The sequence below is a fragment of the Recurvomyces mirabilis genome (assembly GCF_035927965.1).
Source record: "Recurvomyces mirabilis strain CCFEE 5264 chromosome Unknown scaffold_9, whole genome shotgun sequence".
Taxonomy (NCBI): domain Eukaryota; kingdom Fungi; phylum Ascomycota; class Dothideomycetes; order Mycosphaerellales; family Teratosphaeriaceae; genus Recurvomyces; species Recurvomyces mirabilis.
Window position 1 is genome coordinate 825,242 of NW_027041943.1, and position 16,990 is coordinate 842,231.

The following is a 16,990-nucleotide window of genomic DNA, read 5'->3' on the forward strand; positions in this document are numbered from 1 at the left end:
TACCAGATATTACCACAACCGCCGCTTTTCCAGGACCTCCCACGCCCCTCCATATACCTACTTTCCCTTTCATACCTCCTCATGAAACCTCGTACTCCTCACGGGGCTCGAACTCTTCATCTGCCCCCCAAAAGCCGGAGGCGGCGCAAGCGTCTCATCGAAATGATCCCTCGCCTCCTCGAACTGATTGTCGTCCGTCTCCCCAGCACTGTTGTTGCGGGCAGTGTCGGCGGTAGATGCACCAGCAATAGGCGCAGTAGACTCCTTGTCCTTGTTCTTGCCTAGCCCAAGCTTGCCTAGCAGACCCCCACCGCTGCTGGGCTTGGAACCACGACCCCCACGTCCGCGGTCGAGGTCCTCTTCTTCTAGACCAGAGGAGGAGACATCGTCGAGATCGCGGGACTCGTGGTCGTGGCGTCGGAAGGAGGAGGCGCTGACTGGGCTCACCGGCTCAGCTAGCGCGGGCTCCACCGCACCAGCCTTGCCGTCAACGCCAGAGACTTTTGAAGTGTCGCCGATAGGTCCATCGGTCCCTACGTGTCCGGCATGTTGTGTCCCACTCGTGCTAGCGCCCAACTCATTGCGGCCTTGATCCTCATGGCTGTAACGCTGAATAGCATCCACGAGCTCCGGCTTCGTGGGACGCACCTCACCGCTACTAGAGCCAGAGCCGACTGTATCGATACTCGGCTTGGCTTCACGAGCACCCGCTCCACTGCCAGACATGCCCGAGATACGACCCGGCTCCTTGCGATCCTTCTTGAACTTGCTGAAGAAGCCAAGGACACCTTTTTGCTCCTTTCGGGTGGGCTCGTTGCTCACAGCGGACTTGCCTTCGGCTTGCTTCTCGCGAGCTTTGAGCTGCTCTGGCCCGGGCTTGACTCGTGGGTCGACGACGTTGGCTATGTCGCTTTGGTGTGGGCCGGCTGTGTTGGGAGCAGGACCTGTCTCGTCGCCGAGGTTTCGGCTGACTTGCTTCGATGGCTCGGGCTGCACACGACGGTCGACCACGTTGGCGACATTGCTTTCGTGTGGCCCGATGGTCTCCGAAGCAGGATCGGCGATAACAGTGCTAGCGAGGCGAGTAGTCTCTCCGGCAGCAGTATCTGCTGGAGAGCTGATATTCGGGTCAAGAACGTTACCCATAAGAGTTGTGTGAGGTCCAGCTGCAACGAAAGGATGCTCACCCTGGCTAGCCGGGACCGAGCCAGTAGTCTGCGTCACAGGCTGGGACTGGTCAATCGTGCCCGCAGGTGTCTTCTCGGCCTCATGGTCTCGCATAGCTACGCCAGTGAGCGCAGCTGCACCAGCACCGGCAGCCAATGCCTCAGAGTCCAAAGCAACCTTCTGCTTGCCCTTCTCGGCAAGCTCATTATGGTTCTTAGCCAATCCAGCGGAGCCCAATCTGTCCATGTGCTTCGAGATGACGTCGAGCTCATCTTGTGGTTCATCGTCATCGTCATCATCGTCGTCGAGACCAGATTCGGGATCGCTGTCGACTATATGCGAAATATGGCGCTCGAGGTCAGCATGGTCGCCGGAAGGAGCTGTCGACAAAGGCTCGTTGTAGCTGCCCATGTGCTGCAACATGGTTGGTGGAGGTGCGCGGCGCTCGGCGACGGGTGCTACGAGTGTCGGAGGCTCCACGATAGTTGGTACAGCATCATCTCGCGACTCGTTCCCGGCGGCCACATTTGGGTCGTTGTACTGCTCAGCTGCATCAGGGTGCGCAGCATTGCCCTCGCCAGCCACCACGACTCCTCCTGCAGCTAGACCAGCAGTACCAGCAACTGCAGCAGTGGTAGTCGCAGTCTCATGCTTAGGCTCAATAACCTTCTCCTCATCCATCGGACCTTCATCCTTGTTCTTGTTCCGCTTCAGCTTGCTCGTGAGTCTACCAAGAGTGCTCTGCCTCTTCTCCTGTCTCGACGTCTCCACCGTGTCTTCCTCGCCCTCAGTGCCCACAACACTTCCCGCGGCGACCTCACCGGGCTCACGCCGAATCTCCCGGCTCTTGCGCTGCTCTCCCGCCTTGCGTGCCTTCTCCTCGGCCTCGATCCTCTTGATCCTATCCTTCTCCTGCTGCTTGACAGCCTTCTCCTCGTTCTTCAACCTTGTCTTTTCGTCTTTCTCCTCGCGCTGCTTCTGCTTCTCCTCTCTCTTACTCGCTTCGTGCTCCTCTTTCATCTCCTGCATCTCCTTATCACGGGCGCGCTTCTTCTCTGCCGTAGCAGTGATCTCATCAAGCGTAGGCTTCAGACGAGCAGCAGCAATGGCTTCGATCTCACTCTGGTCGATGAACTTACCACCGCCAATGTGGGTCTTACCAGGGTGCTGCGCTTGCATTTCGCGATTTTCCTGTGCTCGCTTTCGTGCCTTGGTCTCCCATTCCTCCATCATGGCTGGTGGGACCTTGCCAGTGTCTGCGAAGACTTTCTCATCCATATCGTGCATGCGACCGTGAACATTCTTCTCTGCGGCAGCCATCAGTCTCGCACGGTCCTCGTTGCGCTTCTTGTCGTCCACGCCGCTCAGGCCAGTATTGAGTTGGGTCATCTGACTCCTGATCTTGCGTGCCTGCTCCTCGTCGTCCGAATCATCCAGGTCGGCATCGCTACCTGCGCGTCTACGACCACGGCTACGCATCGATAGTCGGTTTCCGGCGAGTTTCTTCGGGCTGGTCTGCTGCTTCTCATCTGGGTAGCCATAGTACTCGCGGTACTTAGCTTCCTCGAAGTTCTTGTCTACCTTGGCCAGCCGTTCCTGTGCAAGCTTGTGCGCTGCATCTTGTAGATTGATGTAGCGCAACGCCTCCTGCTTGACATCCTTCTGCGAACTTGCCGGTTGGCGTGCTGCAGCCGCTTCACTTGCCGAGTCCGCGCCTGTGAGATCTGCTCGAAGTGCCGTCCGGTTCTGGAGCTCATACATCTGTTTGGCCATGCTGACGGCGCTGGCTTGGAGGGCGTTTTTGTGTCGGAGCTCCTCCTGCTCGATCTCGACTGGTGGACGCTCGGTGAACATGGCAGGGTCCATGTTCGCACCCAAGTTCTTGACCCGAGCCGCCTGCATAGCATCGCTGTTCCACCCATCGGGCGCAGCTCTGTCCTTGAGTGTCCCGGTGCCGTGGCTCCTCGTCGCCGCATTCAGAGCATTGAAGCTGGCGTTGTTGGCATCGGGGTAGCTGTTCTTCATCTCCACGGCCGGCTTCTGCTCGGTATTGCGGTGGACGGAGAGGCTCGCAGCCATGAGCGCACCCTTCTTGCCGTCGACGGTGTATCCACGATCCAGCTCCGGACTCAAGCCTTTCTTGCGCATGGCTAGAACGGCAGCGCTGTTGCCGTCGCTGCTGGCCGTCGGCTGCCACAGGTTCAAATCTGCACCCTTATTGTGGGCCAGCAGCGCGGCACGTGAACCTGCTGAGCTCAGCTCGGGCTGCCACAGCTCATCCATCTTGTAGTCCTTGGCCAATAACGCAGCCTTTCCTGCCGAGTTGGCTTCCAGGCCACGAGATGGGAAGCTGGGAAGGTCTTGTGCCCGCGCATACTTTAGTGATGCTGCCGCACCTGTCGCCATGTGTCAGCTTGCAGGTCAGGCAGATGGTGATGACGATGGACCTACTCTTCGACGAAAGCTTGCCGTCCTGACCCAGAACACCCTCCCTCGGGTTTGTGTGCCTCGCCGGATCGGTGGCATACAGTGCCGCCGTCGATGCCTGCTCGGACAGCTTGTGACTGTGGCCATGCGCCGAGGGATCCGGACAGGGCATCTCACCCGCTCGCGTCGTATTCACCATTGCGATGCGTGCTCGATCGCTGGGGCGTGGAGCTCGGCTCGAGCTGAGATGGCCTTGTGTGGTCGGCGATGTATGCGGTGTCGAATTGTACTGTCACGGCTTGGGTCGAGAGAAATGACCTGGTCAGACTGTGTTACTGCGCATCACATGGAGACGAGAGAAGGGCACGAACAGCCATCATCGTCGGCTCAAAGCTTTCGTCACACTGCCACCAAAACAGTACGTCATGGTCCCGAACCTTCGCTCCGCGGACTCCGTGCGCCAATAATAATAGACGAATCGTTCGACCGGCATCCACTCTGCCATTCCTTCTGGCCTTGGCTGTCTCCCTGCCAGACATCACTTGCATCTGCAGGACATATAACGCTCGTGGGCGAGCTGCTTGAACTCTATCTCATCGATATGCCAACACCTGTCACATACAGTATATTGCTGCCATCTAATGATCGCCCGCCGTCAACGCGACGTGGAGGATCGACACAAGGTTTGTAGCCGCGATGGCTTTCCTTGATTCTAGACCGCTTCATCCATTACCCTTCTTGGCTGCGTGCTTTCCTATCTCTTCCACACCACCCTAAACTCAACAACCGGCACGTGACATACAGAGGAAGCCAGGCAGAACATCATGGCTACGCCCAACAGCGTTCCAGGTGGCCATACGTTCGACAACATTATCAATTTCCGTGACCTCGGAACCTTCATCAACCACACCACTAGCCGGGATATCCTGAAACCAGGCCTTTTATACAGGAGTGCAAGACCAGACGCAGCATCCAACCACGACCGAGAAGTTCTTCTTGACGAAATCAAACTGAAAACCATCATCGACCTACGAACCAAAACCGAACACAGCGAGGCTAAGGGCAAATTCGCCGCGAGACAGAAATCCGGCCCTCCTGGACCACCTACAGCGGGCGAGACGGCCGCTCTGCCTTCACTGAATCCTGACCCCGGGGTGGATAGCAGCGACCATGCTGTGCCCGCCACCTTAAGGATAGAAGGGATCAAGTACGTCGATGTCGATCTGAACGGAAAGCCCTACAGCAACGCCCTCCTCAAACAACTCAGCTGGCGACAGCGAGCAAAGCTCTACTCCCTCTACGTCCTCGGCTACCACAAAGAAGCCATCTCCATTCTCGGCACGAACGTGCTGGCCGCTCGAGGCCTCTCAGGTCTAGCGGAGGACAGCCTCGAGCACTGCGGTGGCGAGGTGAAAGCGCTCTTCGATCTGCTGAGTGACGAGAAATGCTATCCGCTCTTGGCCCATTGTACGCAGGGCAAGGACCGAACCGGGCTGACGGTGTTGTTGGTGTTGATGTTGTGTGATGTGCCGCTCGAGGCGATCGATCGAGACTATATGCTCAGTGAGAAGGAACTTCTGCCTGAGCGGCAGGATAAGGTCAAGGAGATTGCTTCGATTGGGCTACCAGAGAGTTTTGCTGATTGTGAGGAGGGGTGGGCGGGGAGGGTGTGTGGTTGGGTGGAGGAGAAGTATGGTGGGATTGGGAAGTATCTTGAGAGGTGTGGGGTGCGGGCTGAGCAACAGGAGAGGGTTAGGATGTTGCTGATGGTTTAGATTGAGTGTGGAGAGTGGTATTTCCCATGGCAAGGCTATGGATGGAATAGGGCTGATTATACAATCCATTGCGCACTGGAAAGAGGGCATAATGTATCGCTGCGTTACCGCTACAACGAGCACACCGGAGCGAAGCCAGCCACTGTCGTCTTTCCCCCAGGTCTCTTCCCGCTTCGCCACTATCTTTCGATCAGCGTTGCATCCTCAGCCATGAATGCTCAGCATCTCACAGGATTCACGCGAGAACCCCGATTCGATTGCATCCACATACCGCAGACTCCCGCTCTGCACCAACTGCGATGAGGACGTGATAGCACGCTCGACTTGCCTTTCAGCGGTTTCGACACTCGTCTCTACAGCGACAACACCGCCGTCCGACCCAATCTCATCCTTGCACGCCTCGTCTTGTTCTTGGTCATCCTCCAGACCAAGCTCGGCCTTGCGCGCTTCTTCGTCCAAAGCAGTCATCCGGATCACGAACTCCTTCTGCAGGCCCTTCAGCCACTGTCCGAGATCGTCGCTGCTCATAGTCCCATTCTTGGCTTGGACAAGGTGCTCTTTCAAATTCAGCAGCAGCTTACGGCGTCGAGCTTGCACAATCGCAAGCGAGCGCTTCTTGCGTTGCCTCATATGTTCTTCGAGTGTGGCGGCGACATGCTCTGCATGCTGTATTACATCAGCTGGCAAGGGCACGACTCTTGCAAGCTTGAGGCCGTAGTGTTCTTCCTGGACTGTGCCTGCAGCAATGCGGTATGCCATTTCCATCTTATCCTCTTGGGTCGTATCGACGGCTAGGTGCAGGCTGACGACGCCGCTGCGCTCGGACATGATCGTTGCGAGGTCCCGGAAGTGCGTAGCGAACCAGACTAGCGCTCTGCTCTCCACCAACGCCTCTGCAATGGCTAGTGCGATAGCAAGTCCATCGCGAGTACTCGTACCGCGCCCAAGCTCATCCACGATCACCATACTCTGCTTGTCGACATTGCGAAGAATGAAAGCTGTCTCACGCATCTCAGCAGCGAACGTGGACACGTTGGCCTCAATATTGTCGTCCATTGAGACACGCGCAAAGAGCTGGCGAATGATCGGGAAAGCAGCGTATTGAGCTGGCACAAAGCTGCCGATCTGCGCCATGACCGTCACCAGAGCGACTGAGCGAATGTAGGTGCTTTTGCCGCTCATATTGCAGCCGGTGATGATCTGGAAGCGAGTCTGCTGTGTAGCGTAGACATCGTTGGGTATGTATTTAGTGTTGTGAATCTTCTCACGGATGGGATGGCGGCCTGCACTGACGGCGAGAGTCTCGCTAATCACTGGGCGCACATAGTCCTGGCTTGTGACGACTTGTGCGAAGGAGGCCAACATATCGAGCATAGCAAGGCCTTCGCAGATCTTGAACAATGCTGACATGTGCTCTCTGATATCTGTGATCAGCTGCTCGACGGTCTGACTGCTCATCACCAAGACTTCGCTGTGAGCATTCGCGATCTTCTGATTGCGCTTCATGAGATCGAGGGTCTGACATTCGATCATGTCTTTCTTGCGAAAGACGTTGATGAAGACTGCTGGCAAGTTGCGGTCCTCGAGCTCCTCGGCACGAAGCTTTATATAGAATTGACGAGTGTTGTCGAATTTCGTCTGTAGTGCCAGCTTGTGCTCGTCGGCTAGATCAGTAATGTGCTGCAGAGCATCGGTCATGGCCTCCTTGTATGTCATGCGAGCCACGTCCAAAAGTCCATTGACACAAGATTTGACTGCATATGTCCGCTGGTTGCGAAGATCGAGCGGCTGGTTGGCATGCTGTGTGTCTTCATTGATCGACTTGTTGATGAGCTCTAAGATGAGGTCCACCGTGTCCGATGCACACATGCTGCGGATCTCCAGTAACATCGAAGAGCGCGCGCCAGTAAGACCCTCGAAGACAGGTTTGATGAGCATTAGAAAGGACTTCAACATGATCACATTATTGGTGGCTTGCTCGGTGTAGCTAATGCTGGGTTGAAGAGGCACGAGGATGAGCTGTGTCAACATCTTGTCCACGTCAAGGAATGGCTTGAGAGCTGTGCGGACGCCGAAGAACATCTCTTCCTTCGTGCTGAGCTCTTCCAGCGCCTCCCAGCGGACGTTGAGCGTCTCGGGGTTTGTGAGAGGCTGTAAGATGTTGCTTCGTAGCAGACGGCTGCCCATGGGCGTCAGCGTCTCGTTGAGTAGCCCGAACAAGCAGTCTCTCGACTTCGCGTTGTGCGAATTCTGAACAAGCTCGAGAGACTGAATGGTGGCCAGGTCAACCATCATCGAGCCTTCAGACGGCTCATACTTAATCCGAAGGGAGCGGTAGGGGAACACTTTCGACAACGCGAGCTCGACGTACTTGAGCACTGCCGCTAGGCAGCAGACTGCATAGTAGTTGCCACTGACTGCAGTCTTCAATGCTTCCACATCCTCGGAGAAGGGAAGCTGCTGTAAATACTCCAAACCTGTGGTCTCAGCCCAGTAACGGCGGTCCAACAGGGTCAGATTACTGCCGATATCACCAAGGCTGTCCTCGATGATGGAGAAGAGCTTCGACTTTGGATTGGACGCCGTAGAGACGATGAGGATGTTTGACGGGTTGAAGACCATGAGCTTATGCACCGTTCGGACATATGTCTGGCTGTCACTGACCTGGCTGAGAACTGCTTCGCCGGTATCGAGATTGATAAACGCCAGGCCCACAGTTGGCGAGATCCCACGAGATTCACTGACAGCGCAGACAATTTCCTGATTCTCGGCACCCAAGGTGGCTACGCCAGTACGGGGACGTGCGGTGCTTGGTCGGCCAGTGGTCGGTCTTGCTGTACTGTGGTATCCCGTGCGAGGCCGAGAGTCTGTCGTCCCGTAGTCATTAGTCGTGTGGTATGGGGTGGTCGTGCTAGTGATCGCCCTGTTCAGAAGATTGGAGGTACCGAACAGCTGTTTGGTAATGGTTCGTTGGGTACCACCACTGTAGGACGTCGAGCCACGGCTTACGGATGGAGCGGTCGTGTACGAAGTCCTGGTGCGCTTGCTAGCTGCCATGTTGCCGTCGGGGTGGGAGTATGGCGAGGGAGAGGAAGGAGAAAGGAAAGGTGCGGAAGCAGACATGAAGTCGTGGAACGCGTATCTGGACGTCACCTCCCATCTTGAGCTGCCACAAATGGCAAGCGCGGCCACAGCACGCGTCTCCCCGTGGTTCATAACCACATCTCCACCTCACTGTTTTTCCATGAGCATCCAATACCGTATTTGTCGCATCAGAACGAGCTTGAGGAAGCTGGAAAGCGTGGGGGCGAAGGATTAGCAACTCATGCTGTCGTACCACAATCGACGACAGCCACCTCAATCAGGGGACATTCCTCAAGGTAACGTGGTGGCTGCTCCTCTGGAGAGGCGGAAGTTCAGACGCGTACTGTAGCAACCGTGGTTCAACGATACATACCGTATGCCGGTGTGGCTTCAGACGGCGTGGTATCATCACGCTGTGAAAAGATGTCGCGGACCATCTCGCCCACCTCGGTAGGCAGTACGGGTCATACATCGATATCTCCCACAGCCCAAACGCAGATGTTTGGCGATTGACATGTGTCAGAGGGGATAGGAGTGCGATCGATGTTGTACTGTATGCTGCGCTCCCCTCGGCTTGCACAGTGCCGAAAGCGGTGAAGCCCCATCATCGCGGCAGAAATCCAAAATTATTGGTGTCGAGCACGTGAAAGCCCTTCGATTCGGTGTCCCAGGACCAACATCTACATTTCCAACTCCCATACCGTTGTGGACATACAATCGACTACCATGGCCACCGTCCTCCCTCCCCCCTCCAAGCGACAGAAGCGAGACGATGCTGCCCGTGCCCGCGACCCTGTCGAACAGCCCACCATCCCCGAAGGCCTCCAGCGAATACAATTCCGCGATGCAGATACCGGCGCAGCACAAGGTCCAGTGGTCAGCGTATCGTTAGCGGACTTGCGATCGCAAAACTTGTCACTCTTGCTCAACAGTCTGCTCGGAAAGACAGATCCAGCCGATCGATTACCTTACCGATTCTACAACCCACTCGGCGATGGCGAGTTCAACCAAGAGCAGATCATCAAGGCATATGTGGATGGCACGACGACGACCGAGTTGCAACTGAACATTCCATGTCGTGCGGAGGCGGTGTTCAAGGTCAAGGCCGTGACGAGGTGCTCGGCGAGTGTATCTGGGCATGGCGAGTCGATCCTGTCTGCCCAGTTCTCTCCTGCGACTTCGTCTCGACTGGCGACTGGGAGCGGTGATAAGACGGCACGGATATGGGATTGCGATACAGGCACACCCTTACATACCTTGAAAGGGCACACAGGGTGGGTTCTGGCAGTGGCATGGTCACCGGATGATGGGGTGCTGGCGACAGGCAGTATGGACAACACCGTGAGATTATGGGACCCAGAGAAAGGCACGCCGCTGGGTGGAGCGTTGAAAGGTCACACGAAGTGGATCACGAGTATATGCTGGGAGCCGTACCATCTACGAGAACCTGGTCGACCACGTCTGGCATCTGCATCGAAGGATTATACCGTGCGAATATGGGATGCCGTGAGTGGTCACACAGATATGGCTCTCACAGGCCACAAAGGCTCGGTTACAACTGTGAAGTGGGGAGGTGCTGGAAACATTTACACGGCGTCGCAGGATCGGACAGTGAAGATATGGACATCGGCAACGGGCACGCTTCTACACACACTTACAGCACATGCACACTGGGTGAATCATCTTGCGCTTTCTACGGATCACGTCCTGCGGACAGCATACCATGATCATCAAGGCCGTAAGGCAGTTCCAGACACCGTGGACGCGAAGCGCAAGAAAGCGAAAGAGCGATACGATGCTGCACTTGCGCCGGCGGGAGGGGTGGAAAGACTCGTAAGCGCCAGCGATGATTGCACAATGTACCTCTGGGAGCCATCGAACAGCAACAAACCATTACAACGGATGGTCGGTCATCAAAAGCAGGTGAACCACGTCACGTTCAGTCCCGACGGCGCAACGATAGCGAGCGCTGGATTCGACAATCATGTCAAATTGTGGAATGCGAAGGATGGGAAGTTCATCAGTACGTTGCGAGGACATGTAGGACCAGTGTACCAGTGTGCTTTCTCGCCAGACAGTCGGTTGCTGGTGAGCGCGTCGAAGGTATGTCGCCGATGGCCTTCCATATTTCGAGAACTTCACTGACTCGAGACAGGACACTACACTCAAAGCCTGGGACGTACGGACAGGCAAGCTCGCGGAGAATCTGCCCGGCCATCAGGATGAAGTCTTCGCGGTCGACTGGGCGCCTGACGGCCAGCGGGTGGGTAGTGGTGGACAGGATAAAGCTGTGAGGATATGGCGGAATTGAGCAGAAACATTCAATGCCATCCAGCCCACATACCAAGCTTTTTCCGGGGTGTCATTCGACCGTCCCCTGGCTACTCTGATCGAGTCATCACGTGCCTTAATAATAGACTTTTCGATCTTCATCTTCAATGCATGACGTACCGAGCGCCGCCAGCTGACACGCGAGCGGACCAACTCTACAACGCATGTTCCAGGCATCGTATCGTACATAGCCTTTGGATCTCGGCCGATGCTGTGGGCGTTACCGTCAGATCTGGATCTCGTCGATCTGGGTCTGTTAGATCGCCCCGTATAGATTGCCTTCTGTCCAATTGCTTGTGGGCGATCTGATTAGTGCTTCGTCTCGCCTTCACCATCGCATCTAAGGGCCCGTTTGTAGCACATGCGCCAGACGGAGGTGGGTGCGGTGATGCCTGACGAGTGGTCTGGCTCGTCATGACCTGGAGTGGTATATAGAGCTCGAATACGCCTGTTACCAGAATCTGCCAACATCCCTCTCTCTCTGCACACCAAGTACCTTCCTGTGACCGCTCGTCAATCAATCTACAGCACTTCCACCAACGCCATCATTCTGAGCCAGCAACGAGTGAACATGAACTCCACTACCACGAAGAAATCCCAATCGCCAGTGGGTGGCTCACCGATAGCGGGCAGGCGACGCAGCGTGCGTACAGCGACATCATCACGTCGCCGCCCAGAACATCGATGCTGACAGTTTCCAGTCCGGCATGTTCGCGGGTCTATCCGACTACAAGCGTGAGGCCAACCCGGATGCCTACCAGCGCCGCAAGGAGAGCCTCGACGCCCATCGTCCGGCCAAGGGTTTCCTTGGGCAGCTCTGGGATAGGTGAGGAGGACATCATCTCCTCCAGGAGCCGTATATGCTGACGATCTTCTAGTGCCACCAAGCCTGCGGGATCGAAGTAATGCCATCGCCGCCAAGATGAGCGTCGAGGGTTTGCATTAGCTTTAGCGAAGTGAAGCGTTTTGGGCTTTGGGCCATGACGGAAGGTCTATTTTGTACTATACCACGTATTCATGAATTATGCCATCGCGACATTGACCACGTTGTCCTCTTCGCGATGTTGCTGTGCTTGGTGAAAGTGAAAACGTGGCGAGGTGCATTGCCATTGGACAGCCGAGCATGTTCCTGCAGGAGAATTGCAAGGGTTTGCCCCTCCAGATAAATGTTTCGTTGGTGAGGAGACGATCGCACATTTTCCTTTTCCTTCCAGCAGTCAACCATCACAACCTCCGAATTGTGGTGAGGTCACAATCATGTCTAGCACTGTGTCAGAGGACTCCTTCGAGTTCATCGACACCCCCAAAGCTCCCTCGCCTGCTCCAGAAGCTAACAACTACGGTGTGCGGACGACTTCGGTGAGCAAAACCCCTCAGACAGCAAAATGACCCTTCCCCCTAACATATGCCTAGTATCCAGCCATTAAAAATGCGCCTCTCCCCGCCGATGGCCCCGGCGCCGAACACTTTAACAACACCTTCCTCTTCCTCCTCCTCGCCGTCATCCCAGGCTACTTCTCCTACAAAGTCTCGGGTGGGCTGCTGACATGGATCTTCTTCGCCATCCTCACCGCCATCCCCATCCTCATGGCCTTCTGGACCGTCGCCTCTTCCATGTCCCCACGCCTGAACGAGAAGGCCAAGTACCCGGGCGCACCTATGGAACACTACCTCACCTTCAAGAAGGACAGCGATAGGGCCAAGTACAGGGGGAGGAACAAGATCCCGATGGAGACGTTTCACGAGATGTACTTCAAGGGCGAGGTGGACTTCAACGGGGATGCGTTGGAGGCGCTGGAGTATAGACATGACTGGGCCAATTTCAGGTTCACCCTGAGTTTGTTTTGGTTCTTCTTGACTGGTATGATGCCTGAGGTCATCATGCACACGCGGTCGCAGGACGAGGAGCAGGTCCGCGATCATTACGATCGTGGTGACGACTTCTACGGCTGGTTCTTGGGTCCTCGCATGATTTACACTTCTGGCATCATCTCCGACATCGAGAAGGAGGAGTCGTTGGAGCAGCTGCAGGACAACAAGCTCTCGGTCGTCTGCGAGAAGATCGGTCTGAAGTCTGGTGAGCGCATGCTCGATATTGGCTGTGGATGGGGCACCCTCGCCAAGTTCGCTTCGGTCAATTATGGCGCTGCTGTGACCGGTGTGACGCTGGGCCGCAACCAGACGGCATGGGGGAACAACGGACTTCGCAAAGCTGGTGTCACAGAAGAGCAGTCCCGCATCGAGTGCAAGGACTACCGCGATATCTCCGTTCCTGAAGGCGGCTATAACAAAATCACGTGCCTCGAAATGGCCGAGCACGTTGGCGTGCGGTACTTCGGTACTTTCCTCCGACAAGTGTACGACATGCTGGATGATGATGGTGTCTTCTTCTTGCAGATCGCGGGGTTGAGGAAGAGCTGGCAGTATGAGGATCTGGTCTGGGGCCTGTTCATGAACAAATACATCTTCCCTGGTGCGGATGCCTCTACACCACTCGGCTTCTTCGTGGATAAGCTTGAGGGTGCTGGGTTTGAGATCAAGGGGATCGATACGATTGGTGTTCACTATTCGGCTACTCTGTGGAGGTGGTACAGGAACTGGATGGCGAATAAGGAGAAGGTGGTTGGGAAGTACGGCCAGAGATGGTTCAGGGTAAGCACCGGTTGATTCATGAAAGGTGACCGAAGTAGTGTACTGACCGTGACTTGCAGATCTGGGAATTCTTCCTCGCCTGGTCCACCATCATCTCTCGTCAAGGTAGCGCCACTTGCTACCAGATCACGCTGGTCAAGAACATCAACTCTACACACCGTGTCGAGGGCATTGCTAGTCAGTTTGGGCTGAAGGGCGCTTATGCTGCAAGTGTACAGGCTGGCAGGAACCTGTTCACAGCCTCGAAGTAGAAAGTGGTCAGAAGCGATCAACGATCTGAGTGTGGCTGAAGTCCAGGTCGCGGCGTTGTGGTACTTGGAGGCCTCGTCACATGATGCTCCTGACAGCTCACGAGGTACAGCCTCAGGCAGCAGGAGATGCTTCCCAATAGTAGTCTGCGCCAGGAAGGCAAGCAGATGCATTTCGAGTGCGAACAAGCGCTGAGTATGGTATGTGTTCGCAGGAGGGCGACACAAGTAGCCTGATAGAGCATCACGAGTATACAAAGCCATCTAATCCCGTCTTCCACCTAGGCAAAAAGCATTCTTTATTCCTTGCTCATCGCGCAAGGCACCTGAGAACATTAATTATATGTCCTCTCAAGGCGTGCTCGCAATGCTGGTCGTTGAGAAGAGGTTGTGTGAATACCTATACAACGTATACACTACATTGCGCGCCCAGCACTCCTTGAGTCTCATCATCTGAACGTGCCAACCTCGGTCGGCACAGCACAAGCCCAACTGCATGCTTTTCTCAAAAATGGCAACGTAGAATCCGGAGCCAATGGTTTGGCGTGCGAGCCATGAGACCAATATTCCAGCCACTCTGCTCGTGCGACAATGTACCGTTTCCTGCATGTCGAGCAAGTGTCGTTACCGTGGGTCGCAGTATTAACGGCCGCTCTGCTCAATGCGGCCATTATTGAGGAGGAGAGGCCGTAGTCATGGCCGTGACTACCATGGCCGGGTAGGAACTCCGAAATGTCGTTCGTGCTCTGTATCGAGCGTAAAGCCAGCTCAAACAAAGACGGGGCCTTGTTGCTGCCCGATAGGTCGGGCGCGTTCGCGAGAGGCGTTACTGTAGCCGACCAGTCCTTGGGCTGGACTCTGGCTGCGCCGGTTTGCCGGGATTGCGTGCCGTCAACGTTGAAAAACCGGATGGCTGAGGAAGCGAGATATATGAGACTGTCATCCGATAGGGATCGCTTCATTACTTCCGCAGTCGTCTGGCACTGTTGCTCGACCAGCAGTCGGCCCAGCCTCAGCCTCGTTTCAAGGACCTCCCGTAAAGGCAAGCCCTTGTGATTTGTAGAACGCTCTCTCAAGCTTTCTACGTCGTCCACAGCACTTGCCGCATCGTCTGGCCTGCCATCGTCGTCCGTGCTAGCCCCAGCTTGCACAGGTGACGGTTCCGCAAAGAGATCGGTAGGTTGATAGAAGGGATTCGGCCGCACGTTAATCCTGATGTTACGCTCGAAATAGCTCAGTAGCTCCCATGGCAGGTCTCGAATATTGTTGCTAGCAATGTTGAGCTCCTGTAGCCTCTCGAGTCGTGCTATAGCGGGTGGTAATTCTGTCAAATGATTGTTTCGCAGACTCAGAACTGTGATATTGCTTAGGTTGAACAATTCCGTTGGTAGGGTTGTGAGTTGATTCGTAGACAGTATCAGGGTGATCGACGGCGTCAACGGGCCGAATTCATCCTCTGAGGGCGGCGAAGTGAGGTCTGAGAAAGATGGTCGGATAAGCTGATGCAGTGGTCGAAGGGTCGCGTCCGGTATTCGAGTCAATGCCAGATCGCCAAGATTCACCACTTCCTTGCCTCTGTCCAGGCAGTCCTGTACCATTCGAGCGGCATAAGTCTCGGCGTCCAAGGCAGGCGCTTCTTCATCACTCGCCTCAGTGTCATCCGCAGGACCCTCGTCCTCCACCACCAATTCCTGCATGCGCTGCTGGCTGGACATGACGCTGTCGATGCTGTCCTCACTCGCATCACTCCCCATCCACACACCACTGTCAGCATTGCGCATCTTCTCCTTCCGCGCCATGCTTCGCCTGAGATCATGCTTGCTCCGTCGCCCAACATTCCACCACGGACCGCGAGTCAGCTTCTTCCGGCGCGGTGGTTGGAGGTCGATGCCCTCATCGTCCTCCTCGGTGGTGTCCGAGAATAGCGGATCACTGCTCAGGCTGCCATAATCCGAATGTTGTCGCTTGCGGTGCAGCGGGCGAATGGCCACACTTGAGCCCGACGCCAATGGCAGGAGTGTCGTGGCGGAGGGCAGATCGTATTCCTCCGGTAGCAATGGTGGGGATGAGGGCAGAGCCATCGCGAGCGAGCCTCGATATGCTGCTCGGATGCTCGCCTGGTTGTGGAGGAAGAAAGCGAGAAGTCCGGCGCGTGCTCCGACCTGATGAGACGCGAGGCGATAAACAGAAAGTGACGCAAGCCGAGGTGGAGCGCAAGTGGTATGAATGGCCAACAGTGAAGATCAGAGACTCTGCTACGCCGTACCCCTTACATTCACAGAAGATGTTGCTGTGCACGACTTATTCTCCATCCTCATCAGGGAACTGTGATTTGATCTGATGGACGATGCCTCATGCGGGTGAGCTGCCTGGTCTGGCGGTTGGCCAGTGTGCCGTTTGCAACGCGTCGGCGACAGACCACAATGTCATGCTGAGGCAATGTGCCAACTGTCATAACGTCCAGTATTGCTCCCGGACGTGCCAGCGAGCCGACTGGAGACAGCACAAACAGGTCTGTGGTTTCACACCATCAACCTTCTCCGGACCCGCCAGCGCATCCAGTACAACAGCCACTGCGAGAGATGCTCGCCAGAGTAGACCAAACATCACGTTGTTATCTCTCGAAAAGGAGTCGTTCTTCGACGAGATGTTCAGTGAAGTCACCTCAGCCCTGAGAGCAGGAGCCAACGTCAAAGAGATCAATACGAAGGACGCTGCACGGGCAATGTTCAGTTCTCAAAGCAAACCGGACATCATACTCGTCACCGACGCGGCGCTTACTAATAAGGAGTTCGCTCCCATGCTCGACATGGCAGTCGACTACGTCCATCAGGGTGGGACGCTCATCTTCATGGCGCACTTTCCGTCCTTCGCTCGGCCACCCAGGATCAAGAAGTTGTTTCAGGCCTTTGGCAGCCCATGGCAGAGCGGCGACTACCATCGGACGACGCATCACCTCAACAACAGTATGTCTCGGTTTGATACTAGCAAGCTCGACTCCGCATACAGTCAGAAAGCCTTGCATCTGCAGAATGTCGAGCGTGCCGACGCCATCTATCTGCCAACCGCATCCTCCCATACTGAGTCGATGGTCTTTCCTGATACTGTAGGCGATCGTCGGCAGACTCCTGCCGCCTTCGGCCCATGCTTGAGAGGTATGCTGGGATATCTGGGCGACGTAAATGAGGAGAAAGGTACTGATAAGGTTGTACTGGCCATGTGCGGCCTTGCTTAGCTTAGTCGGCCAAGTACAGACTGAAACGCCCAGCTCTATGGCTATGAAACCATTGTCTTCTCCGAATGCAG

General features: G+C 55.7%; 7 protein-coding genes across 7 annotated transcripts; 4 read left to right on the forward strand and 3 right to left on the reverse strand.

The window, feature by feature from the left end:
- Window positions 1-69: 69 nt before the first annotated feature.
- On the reverse strand, window positions 70-3,793 carry EIS1_2 (Eisosome assembly protein; the record flags this gene model as incomplete). Its single annotated transcript, XM_064837054.1, has 2 exons — window positions 70-3,563; window positions 3,619-3,793. 2 exons carry the CDS (start codon window positions 3,791-3,793, stop codon window positions 70-72), a joined length of 3,669 nt encoding a protein of 1,222 aa, XP_064695687.1.
- Window positions 3,794-4,418: 625 nt separating this feature from the next.
- Window positions 4,419-5,369, forward strand: LTS14_004353 (uncharacterized protein; the record flags this gene model as incomplete). Its single annotated transcript, XM_064837055.1, has 1 exon — window positions 4,419-5,369. The coding sequence occupies one exon, from the start codon at window positions 4,419-4,421 to the stop codon at window positions 5,367-5,369; it is 951 nt and encodes a 316-aa protein (XP_064695688.1).
- A 204-nt stretch (window positions 5,370-5,573) lies between these two features.
- Window positions 5,574-8,426, reverse strand: MSH4 (MutS protein msh4; the record flags this gene model as incomplete). Its single annotated transcript, XM_064837056.1, has 1 exon — window positions 5,574-8,426. The coding sequence occupies one exon, from the start codon at window positions 8,424-8,426 to the stop codon at window positions 5,574-5,576; it is 2,853 nt and encodes a 950-aa protein (XP_064695689.1).
- A 753-nt stretch (window positions 8,427-9,179) lies between these two features.
- RSA4 (ribosome assembly) lies at window positions 9,180-10,764 on the forward strand (the record flags this gene model as incomplete). Its single annotated transcript, XM_064837057.1, has 2 exons — window positions 9,180-10,556; window positions 10,609-10,764. The coding sequence occupies 2 exons, from the start codon at window positions 9,180-9,182 to the stop codon at window positions 10,762-10,764; spliced, it is 1,533 nt and encodes a 510-aa protein (XP_064695690.1).
- Window positions 10,765-12,041: 1,277 nt separating this feature from the next.
- Window positions 12,042-13,687, forward strand: MT2 (Sphingolipid C9-methyltransferase 2; the record flags this gene model as incomplete). The annotated part of the gene is made up of 3 exons (XM_064837058.1): window positions 12,042-12,143; window positions 12,198-13,436; window positions 13,496-13,687. 3 exons carry the CDS (start codon window positions 12,042-12,044, stop codon window positions 13,685-13,687), a joined length of 1,533 nt encoding a protein of 510 aa, XP_064695691.1.
- A 446-nt stretch (window positions 13,688-14,133) lies between these two features.
- LTS14_004357 (uncharacterized protein) lies at window positions 14,134-15,765 on the reverse strand (the record flags this gene model as incomplete). The annotated part of the gene is made up of 1 exon (XM_064837059.1): window positions 14,134-15,765. The coding sequence occupies one exon, from the start codon at window positions 15,763-15,765 to the stop codon at window positions 14,134-14,136; it is 1,632 nt and encodes a 543-aa protein (XP_064695692.1).
- Window positions 15,766-16,031: 266 nt separating this feature from the next.
- LTS14_004358 (uncharacterized protein) lies at window positions 16,032-16,919 on the forward strand (the record flags this gene model as incomplete). The annotated part of the gene is made up of 1 exon (XM_064837060.1): window positions 16,032-16,919. One exon carries the CDS (start codon window positions 16,032-16,034, stop codon window positions 16,917-16,919), a length of 888 nt encoding a protein of 295 aa, XP_064695693.1.
- Between the last annotated feature and the right edge of the window lie 71 nt (window positions 16,920-16,990).